The 10,366-nt window shown below is 50.6% G+C and overlaps 1 protein-coding gene across 1 annotated transcript in view; it reads left to right on the top strand.

The window, feature by feature from the left end:
• The window catches only part of LOC129107316 (centrosomal protein of 170 kDa protein B-like), a 13,374-nt gene extending 3,678 nt beyond the window's left edge, over positions 1-9,696 (top strand). The window contains 16 exon segments of the mRNA XM_054618773.1: positions 1-208; positions 287-973; positions 976-1,334; positions 1,849-2,025; positions 2,221-2,338; positions 2,684-2,870; positions 2,872-4,412; positions 5,065-5,305; positions 5,405-5,561; positions 6,344-6,385; positions 7,846-7,983; positions 8,559-8,647; positions 8,777-8,870; positions 8,957-9,008; positions 9,502-9,622; positions 9,624-9,696. The exon segment at positions 1-208 is cut by the window's left edge and continues 308 nt beyond it. Coding sequence (XP_054474748.1) covers positions 1-208; positions 287-973; positions 976-1,334; positions 1,849-2,025; positions 2,221-2,338; positions 2,684-2,870; positions 2,872-4,412; positions 5,065-5,305; positions 5,405-5,561; positions 6,344-6,385; positions 7,846-7,983; positions 8,559-8,647; positions 8,777-8,870; positions 8,957-9,008; positions 9,502-9,622; positions 9,624-9,696 — 4,284 coding nt within the window.
• The last annotated feature ends 670 nt before the right edge of the window (positions 9,697-10,366 follow it).

The following is a 10,366-nucleotide window of genomic DNA, read 5'->3' as shown; positions in this document are numbered from 1 at the left end:
AAGTTCTCCACCCGCCAGAGGAAGCAGCAGGCTCCACCCAACCAGACCGCCATCACATCAGACACGCCCACAGATGTGATGTCAGCAGAGAGCAAGGTGGCTGATTGGCTGGTCCACAGTGACGTCAGCATGATGAGAAGACGTCCGACGTGTGAAGATGTTTACAGCACCAAGAGTGACCTCGCCATAAACATCACGACGCTCCGAGGTCAGAGTCTGTCGTCCTTAAAGGACCGATCGCTTTTAATCAGACTTATTGATTGATGGAGTGTTTTCTTGTTTTCAGGTCACCATCATGACGATGGAACCCAGAGTGACTCAGAGGACCCGGTTCTCAAAGGAGGGAGGAGTAAATCTCACCACTCCATCCAGTCGGAGCAGACGGTCCAATCAGGGCCGTCGGTGCACAGCCAGCCGCCTCCGTCACAGGTGCAGTACTCTCCACCCGGACCGGCCCCGGCCTCACCTGTGGCCCCTGAGCGGCCCCTGTCCCAGAGTCCTCCTCGGGATCAGTCCCCCACCGAGGAAGCGCCCAAGCAGGTGCCCCCCGAGCCCCTCACCCAGCAGGCCTTCATCATCGAGTTCTTCGACGACAACCCGCGCAAAAAGCGCTCGCAGTCCTTCACGCACAACCCCGCCCACGCCGACTCCTACTCCGCCCTGAAGGCCAAGCTGGAGCGCCGGAAAGGCGGCGAGAGGCCAGCGTCTGTGCATGGCCACATCCCCCCCACCCAGCAGGTGACGGTTCCCCTGAAGGGTCAGGGCCACGGTGGCCCCCAGAGGTCCAGCTCTCTGAAGAGGGAGAAGACAGAGGGTGAGGTGGCCTCCTCTGGTTCCTCCTCCCGCTCCTCCTTGGGTGTCGCCATCAGACCCTTCGGCAGCGTCGGGAAGAAGTCCAAGCTCGCCCAGGAGTTCGCTGCTGAATTCCTGAAGGATTCTGCTCGACCAGATTCCTCCCCAACGAGGGACAAGCTGTCCCCCCGATGTCTGCACCGCCGGTGATGGTGTCGCCTCCTCATGCAAGAATTCCTTCCCCCCAGGAACCTCCGGCACCTTCCTCAGTCTCCTACCCCACTTCCCCCCTACAGCCTCCACCGATGTCAAAGTCCTCAATCCAAACCAACTCTTCTGTCCAGACTGCTTCTCCGGTCCAGGCACCTGGGCCTCCCATGTCCCCCATGCTGCCCCTGGGGGTCCGTGCAGGAGACCCCATAGCTTCCCAGAGGATGATGAGGAACGAGGAGGACGATAGCCTGAGTGATGCCGGGACCTACACCATCGAGACGGAGTCGCAGGACAAAGAGGTGGAGGAGGCTCGCAACATGATTGATCAGGTGAACTCGTCAGCTTCTGACCCAGAACACATTTCTGTATGAAGCAACTTTGAGGTTCAAACTGTTGATTTAAACTTCGTTTCAGTTCTGAGTAGAGAGAATATTTTCTTGTGTACTCCTTGAGACAGAGAAAACAGAATGGAGTATGGAGGCTCTACTGAAGCAGTTAGTCAGTAAAGACACCAACAAACATGGCTCTAGAGTTTCTTGGTTGGGGGTAGTGGTAAAGACCTTATTTGTGTTATAATATCCAAATAAGTGACCAACATATGTCTATACTCCCCCATCTCTTAATCTTCCATCAACCATAAAATTGTGAATATAAACGAGGTCCGCGTGCAGAAAAAGGTTCTATAAACATATCTGAGAACTACAACTACTTTCATGTGAGCTGCTTAAATAAACAGTGTGTTTTAAATGGCTTCAGGGATGCATGGAACCTCTTGTCCTTCTTGCTCCTTCCTGTTGCCGTGATCCTGCCCCCCGTCCTCATGCATGCCCTGTGCTCTGACAGGTGTTTGGTGTCCTCGACTCTCCAGAGTACAGTGGTGTGAACACAGGAGTGTATAGACCTGTAATAAATGATGGCAAGGATGAGCAAGCTAACCTGCCTAGCGATGGTAGCACTGTGGACCCGTTGCATGGCTTTATCCCAGCTGCTATCAGCGGCCCCCCAACAGGCCCCATACAGGTAAAAACCAGTAAAAACTGAATCAGAACCTGGAAAAACACCTGTGTAGCATGTTCTGATCCCAGTGCATGAAGTCTAGTGTTGTTACTCCCTCAGATTCTCCTGGTTCACTATTTACTCTGTCAAGTCTTGTAGGACTCTTTGGTCCCACATTCTATCGTCTGGTAAAGTTCATCATGTTGTTCTGTTTCCTAGGTTCCATCTGCTAATGCAGCAGGGCTGGAAGGACCCAAGTGGGTTTCCCGTTGGGCCAGTCTGGCAGACAGCTATGCTGAACCTGGTTCCGCTCCGCCTCAAGCAGAATGTCTGGAAGGTGCTGTCTAATTTCCCTCAATGCAGTTTATCAGAAAATGATATAAACATTATGTGTTAGGGTTGTGATCCGTATCTTAAATTATTCTTGGAGACTAATTCTAATATTGATGCTGGAAATGTTGAACGATGCCCCGGTTCAAGATGACAACAATGCGCTGAACTTTAAAAGCAGGATCCATGACCTTTGACCCCACATGGTCCATGTTGGAAAGCAGATCATGTGGACTCCTTTGATCTTGGTTTTGTTGTGGGCACATTTGTTGAGGATTTGGCCTTGAAACATGTATTTCTGAATATAAGACATTAAATTGAAAAACTGAGATAACTTTTATTCTTTTTGTAGATTTGCACTTCATGAGCCGGTCGATGGGAAATCACAGCTATGATAACTCTGAGTCGGAGTCCAGCCACAGCTCCAGAACAAGAAGGCTGCTCCCCCAGGTGCCTCCAGAAAAGCTGGATAGTGTTCCCCCAAGTATCCTGATTCGCCATGAGCCTTACCAAGTCCAGGAACCTCTGGACAGAGTCTCCGCCCCCCTGCCAACAGGACTCCACCCAGCGCCTGTCCGTTCAGGATGATGTGGACCCGGACAGCCTGAGTGACGCCAGCCGTTCAGATGACGGGCCTGTTCTAGAGAAAACAAAGAAGAATCAGGCCAGGACTGGATCTTTGTCTCCAGGGGTCGTTGGTTCTCTGGTTAAGGGTCCAGAGAAAACTTCCCCCTCCTCCAAATCCACCTCCTTTTACATCGGTTCTGAAGACAGTCCAGGGAAACCTGACCAGGCCCGGAGCCCGGTACAGTCTGAGAGGACACGCGACCCCCCGGCAAAACCCCCTCCCACCACCGTCCTGATCCGACACCTGAGTGGACATGAACCCAGGAGGACCGGTGTCAAACCCAACAGCTCTGCTCCAAACCTCCAAATACAGGACAAGGATTCTGTCCCCACTAAAGACAGCTGCATGTCGTCCATCGTCCGGCAGGAAAGCTTCACCAAAGACCGGCCCAGCGACACCGTCCAGATGAAGAAGCTTCCCCACATCTCCAGCCACCCGTCCATCAGAGACATGGAGCAGAGGAGGGACACCTTCCAGGACCAGCAGTCCTTCCTTCAGGAAGCAGAGGGAACTCTGTCCTCTCAGGACTCAAAGTTCCCCTCGTCTGGCTCCGGTCGTAGCTCAAAGAAAGGAGGCTCCTCCACCCACATGGATGACTCCCTTTCTGGAGAGTCAGATGTGGACACAGCGAGCACCGTGAGCCAGGTGAGTAGCAAGAACGCTCCAGTCAGCTCTGCTTCTAAAAAGCGTCCGGCCATCAGCAGCCTCCAAAAGGAGAAGTCTTCTTCCAGCCCGTCCATCCAGCAGAAGGGCCGGCAGCTCTCTGCCCGTGAACGCCTCTCTGAGAAACGCCGAAACCAGACATCTACGGATACATCGAGCAAAGCAGAGGCAGCAAAGCGCTTCCAGATGCGCCGCAGCGGGGGGAACCGCGGATCTCTGGATCTGTCAGAGGGCCAGCAAGGTTCTGGTCAACACTGGACCGAGACAACATCATCTGACCATGAAATATCCCGTCCATCCAGCCGAAGCAAGAAACTCATCGCCCCTCTTCAGAAAGAAGACAATGGAAAGACGCCCAAGACAGCAACTCAGCAGGTTTTGACCCGGTCCAACAGCCTGTCAGCACCGCGGCCAACCCGGGCCTCCATGCTCCGCCGGGCACGCCTGGGTGATGCCTCGGATAATGAAGGTGCCGAGACCGACCGGGGCTCCCAGAATTCTGACCACATCACTGCACCGTCCAAAGTGTCCGCCGATGGGAAGAAGCTGTCCAGGCTGGACATCTTAGCGATGCCCAGGAAGAGAACCGGCTCCTTCACCGCTCCCAGTGACAACGAGACGTCCTCCACCGGTCGCTCCAGTTTCTCCAATCGGAACTCTGAGTCCGTTGTTGCCGCCCGGAAGACGTCCGTGGGCGACGCCCGCCAGGCCGCTAACAAAGGGGGTGGAGCTCTGGGGAAGCAACCACTGACCCGTACCCGGTCCAGCGGAGCCAAGTACCCGACCGCCGGTGAGTCCTTGCTGGGTTTTAAAGACCTCACATACATCCTCTTTTCTTGTCCTACTGTTTATTTACATGGCGTTTCACCTGCTTGTCCTCTTTAACATCTGATGGCTCTAACATCTGTCCAATGTAAGTTCTGATGATACAAAATACATTATATAGTATTTATAACAGGATCTATCTGATTAAAGAATAAGTCAAAAAGAGAATCTGCTACGGACACACTTCAGTAGGCAGAAAAGCAATCTGATAAACATGTCATGTGTTTTTATTCATTACTTAATTTAGACAAGGCTTTGTTTTAGTATGCGGCTGGTTTTACTTTCCTTGTGGATCACATCAGGTTTCTGTCCCTGGTGAGTTACTGTCGTCGAGCCTGCTGCTGTTACCATGGAAACACATCTTACCAGCATCTGTCTCTACCGTTCTCTGTCATGTTAGGAATATCAATGTGAGTCTGTTTCCATAAACCCATATCCTGGCTGTAAAAACAGAAAACGCCAAAGCAATATTATGACTTTACTGATCTATAGCAGCCGTTTCCATGGAGATGCCTCCATCCAGAGCTCAGACATCAGAGTTGAATCTCATTCAGCAACCAAAAAATTCAATTCAGCAGCTGAATTCAGTAAAATGAATCTAACTCTAAATGTCTCAGGTTCCCGTCGCAGACAGAAGGGCTCAGACTTCTCCTCATCCTCCGAGGAAGAATACGAGACAAGTGCCGGGAATCCCAAAACCAAACGCTCCTCCCATCCCTCCACCTCCTCCCAGACGCCACGCCACCGGACCGCTGCCACCCGATCCAAGTCTGTCTCCCTGGAGACGGAGGAGGAAGAGGACCAGAGCGAGGTCGACCCATACCAGAACTGGTCCACGCACAGCGCTGAGATCGCCAAGTAAAAAAAACAGTGATCCTTCCAGATCTGTCCCTTACCTTTTGGCTGGTCTTTCTTTCACCGCAGATCCAAACCTCCATGTTTGTGTTTCCCCTGCAGGCTCAGTCAGGACCTGGCCAAAGATCTGGCCATCCTGGCGAAAGAAATCCATGATGTTGCCGGGGACGGAGACTCACCGAGCTCCGGCATGGGCACCACCACCTCGCCCAGCTCGCTGCCCAACACGCCAGCCTCCACCATCTCTGCCAGGGAGGAGGTGGGTAACGCTGCACACCCTTAAACGTTGACCAAAACCACCACAACAACCGCCACAACCGCCACAACCACCACAACCACAACAACCGCCACAACCACCACAACCACCACAACCACCACAACCACAACAACCACCACAACCACAACAACCACCACAACCACCACAACCACAACAACCGCCACAACCGCCACAACCACTACAACCACCACAACCACAACAACCGCCACAACCACAACAACCGCCACAACCACCACAACACAACCACCAAACATCCACCACAACCATAACAACCGCTACAACCACCACAACAACCACTACGACCTCTAAAACTGGGACCACACTAGATTTATTACATTGGAAATAACAATGATTTGACCACAACCAATGATTTAAAAAATGGTGGACAGTCTGAACTGATGACTGTGACAACAAGGCGGGTTAGTTTAACTTGTAATGTGAATGAGTTTAGGATTCAAGTCTTCACAGTAACACATTTAATCTTTAACAGCTGGAATCTGGAGAAAACTGATCGTGATCAGCATCAGGAGTCTAAACCGTCAGTCAGTAACTGTGTTCTGATGGTTTGTGTGTTCCCAGTTTAAACAGTAGAAAACATGTTGTCCTCTTTTCTAGTTCTGTAATTCTTCTCTTTGATATTCAAAACATCAAAGTGTGCCGTGAGGAAATGTTTTCTGCATTTGAGTTCCAGGTTGCAGGATGATGTTCAGGAGCTTCTTCATGCTTTGGATTCTCATGATTCATTTCTCTGTTGTGCTGCTCAGAGGCCATCTTATCCATACTGCTGTGGGGTTGGACCATCTCAGGTGTCTTACTCTGACTCATCACTTCTCCTGCAGTGTGATTGGTTCCCCTCCATCCTGCCCCTCCCACCACTGATCCTAACACTCCCCTTTCACCAGCGTTGGATTGTTCTGAAGCATTTGTTTGTTTTGAGATTTGTCTGATTGAGTTGTTCAGTATGAAAGATTATTAACCACAAAACTACTGATAGAACTCAAAACTAATCGAAACTGGATCAGTCTGCAGGGTCAAGGTGTGAAGTGACCACCAGGTGTACCGGTATGACAACCCGACCCAGACCTACAGGGCTCTACCAGACCAGAATCTACCGGACTCTACCCGACCAGACTCTACCCGACTCTACCTGACCAGACTCTACCCGACTCTACCTGACCAGACTCTACCCGACTCTACCAGACCAGAATCTACCCGACTCTACCTGACCAGACTCTACCCGACTCTACCAGACCAGAATCTACCCGACTCTACCAGACCAGACTCTACCCGACCTAGACCTATAGGGCTCTACCCGACCAGACTCTACCCGACCAGACTCTACCCGACTCTACCAGACCAGAATCTACCCGACCCAGACCTACCAGACTCTACCCGACCAGACTCTACCAGACTCTACCTGACTCTACCAGACCAGAATCTACCCGACCCAGACCTACCAGACTCTACCAGACCAGACTCTACCCGACTCTACCAGACCAGACTCTACCCGACTCTACCCGACCAGACTCTACCCGACTCTACCAGACCAGACTCTACCCGACCCAGACCTACAGGGCTCTACCTGACCAGAATCTACCTGACTCTACCCGACCAGACCTACAGGGCTACAAACAGTTCTTATCTACATGACTCTGCTCCACCCTGCAACAAATGTCCTAGTTCATTACCATCTGTGAGTCTAGTGGTAGTACTGGGTTAGTCTAGTGTAGTACTGGGTTAGTCTAGTGTAGTACTGGGTTAGTCTAGTGGTAGTACTGGGTTAGTCCAGTGGTAGTACTGGGTTAGTCTGGTGCAGTACTGGGTTAGTCTAGTGGTAGTACTGGGTGGTTAGTGGTAGTACTGGGTGGTTAGTGGTAGTACTGGGTTAGTCTAGTGGTAGTACTGTTTGCTCTCACATCTTTGTTTTCGGTCTGATTCCAGCTCAGATTGATTTTGTGTTTTCCATTCACTTCCACTGGCCTGCACCATTAATGAACTGGTTTGACTGGTTTTGGGACAGTTCATGGAGCTTCAGCTGGTGACCAGTAGGACCCTCCTGCACTCCTAAACCTCCCTGTTCTTGTAACACGCTGAATCCCAGCAGAACTAAAATTCACTGTTTCCCTCCTCCATCGAGCTGCATGTTGATTGGTGCATGCGTTCATGGAGCACCGCCGTCACGGCCGGCTGCTCGCTAATAATCAATCAATAACCGATAATCAGTGGTTGGATCACCGGAGCCAGACTCCCTTTACTCTCTTTCCAGCTGGTCCAACATATCCCTGAGGCCAGTTTAAACTACCAGAAGGTTCCTCCAGGTTCTGCTGTCATCTCGGACCTGGACGCAAACATGAATGAGCCGGAGCCCGGTTCTAAGCAACGCCGTCCGTGGAACCGCGAAGAGGTCACTGTCTAATCCCACTGAGGCCACGTTCACACTGCAGCTCAGCGTGTCCCCGTCTGAACCACATGTTTGATGATGTATTGATTCATATTTAATAGAACTTCACCCTAAAAAGTCTGGTTAACCTCTCAACAGCTAGCTCCTCAGCTGGTGGTGGTCCGGTTGTGTTCACGGCGTTACGTTGGTCTAGTGCCCCCCAGAGGCTGCACTGCTCATTACAGCCACAAAACAAACTGTTCCTAGTTGTTAGTGGAGCTGCACATGTAAATTCTGTCCTCAGGGCGGCGCTAGAGGACAGGTCATTGATTGGTTAACATCTGGAGGGAGCAGGAGAGTTTTAATTTGCTAGCTGATGTCCAGACTCAGAGATAAAAACTTCATTAAGTTTTTAATAATTAATAATAACTATGACTTCCTGAGTGTGCAGTGTGAACATTTGTTAAACTCATCAAACTAAAGGAGCAGCTGCAGTTAGTTTTGGTGTGCTGGGAAATCAGGACGTAGACTGCTGTGGGTGTCGGTGTGGATGTTCCAGACTCACCTGGACCTCTTTGTCTCTGAATGAACTCCACCAGGTGATCCTGGACAACCTGATGCTGAATCCAGTGTCTCAGCTGTCTCAGGCCATCCGGGAGAACACAGAGCAGCTGGCCGACAAAATGAAGTAAGGGAGCCAGATTTTTTGGGGGGTGGTTTGTACTTTGTACTGGTTTGTCTGGGGCAGGTCCATCTAATCCTCATAAAGGGATCTCCTGTAGTTCGATCTGGTTGTGACGCTGCAGTTTGTTCTCAGGGTTCTGTTCCAGAACAAGGCCGAGGTCTGGGAGGAGATCGAGGCCAAGATCAACGCTGAGAACGAAGTCCCCATCCTGAAGACCTCCAACAAGGTTCTTCTGTAAACCTGTAAAGTATCCAGAGTACCTGTGAGGATCTGATGTGAGCGCATCTGAACTCTCTCTCCTTTCTGTTCCAGGAGATCACCTCCATCCTGAAGGAGCTGAGACGAGTCCAGAGGCAGCTGGAAGGTAAACACACCCCCAAAGATTTTCATTTAACTTTATTTAACCAGGTTTTCACTGACACTAAGAAAGCAGCACAGAGAAAATAAAAACAGAGTCCAGTTTTATGTTGAACATAAATGATTGATTACAAACCCAAAGTATTTGTTCACAGAGGCCGACTCCGTCTTTGCTCCCTGAAGGCGAAACGTCTGATTTTTATCTAAATTCATTTTGTTTTTCAACATTTAAATTGAGTTTCATTTAGTATTAAACTATATATTAATCACACTACTATACACTTTAAATTGAAATAAAAATAAATATAAATGTAAATACAATGAATAAATAAATGAAAATAAAGTTCAGAAACTTCAGAAACAGAGCAACAACAACAGAACGTCCTTTGTGCTAAGCTAGGCTAACCACCCTCTTGTTGTTCCTCCTGATGGTTTGGTAGACTGAGGTGGACCTGGGTGGACCTGGTGTGATCTTGACTCTGCTCTTCCTTCTGTTGTAGTGATCAACACCATCGTGGAGCCCGGCGGGGGTCTCCAGTCTGCAGCCGTCGGGACGCCGTCTCTCAGTCAGACTCGACCGTCCTCCAGGGACAAGAAAACTGCTGCCAAACCTCGTGGCGCCCCCGACCTCCAACGCCAACACAAGCACCAAAAGACCACCTCGTGGACCCGATGGGGCCCACTACATGGCCTGAACCGACCCCTGTAGCACCTGTGGACCGTAGCCATGAATCCACGCCGCCTGCAGCCGCATGGCTCCGCCTCTTTCCAGTGATCAGCTGACCTGATCACCGGCTGTAGCACAGAGAAGGTTCATCAGCCGCAAAGACCAACTCCATCATGGCGGCTTATTTGGTCCTCAGTGTCCCACAATTCATTGCACGCCAGTCACAGTGATGCTGCGTCCCGGTTCCATTCTACATACCAATAGTACAGAGTACTACACTTGTATCATAGTATTAGTATAGTATAGTATAAGGTTTTACTACACAAATAATCCTTGTGCTCCTGTTATCACCGATGGAGGTCAGACCAGAACATGAAGAGGACCTGCTCATTGTAGTCCTGAAGGACTCGTTCTAAGTCAAACACATCGATTCATATATCAGATGAATATTATATTAGGTTTCCACCGATAGATCTCCTGATGCTGAGATGTTCCTCTCAGTGACCTGAGGAATACCAACCTGAACAGAAGAACTTTAACAAGCAGACACACAACAACTTTGTCCCATGGTGCTCCTGGTCCTCCTGAGGCTCCTGTGGTGGTCCTGGTCCTCCTGAGGCTCCTGTGGTGCTCCTGGTCCTCCTGAGGGTCCCATGGTGGTCCTGGTCCTCCTGAGGCTCCTGTGGTGGTCCTGGTCC

The sequence above is a fragment of the Anoplopoma fimbria genome, chromosome 18, assembly GCF_027596085.1.
Source record: "Anoplopoma fimbria isolate UVic2021 breed Golden Eagle Sablefish chromosome 18, Afim_UVic_2022, whole genome shotgun sequence".
NCBI lineage: Eukaryota > Metazoa > Chordata > Actinopteri > Perciformes > Anoplopomatidae > Anoplopoma > Anoplopoma fimbria.
This window is presented reverse-complemented; position numbering and strand designations above follow the sequence as displayed.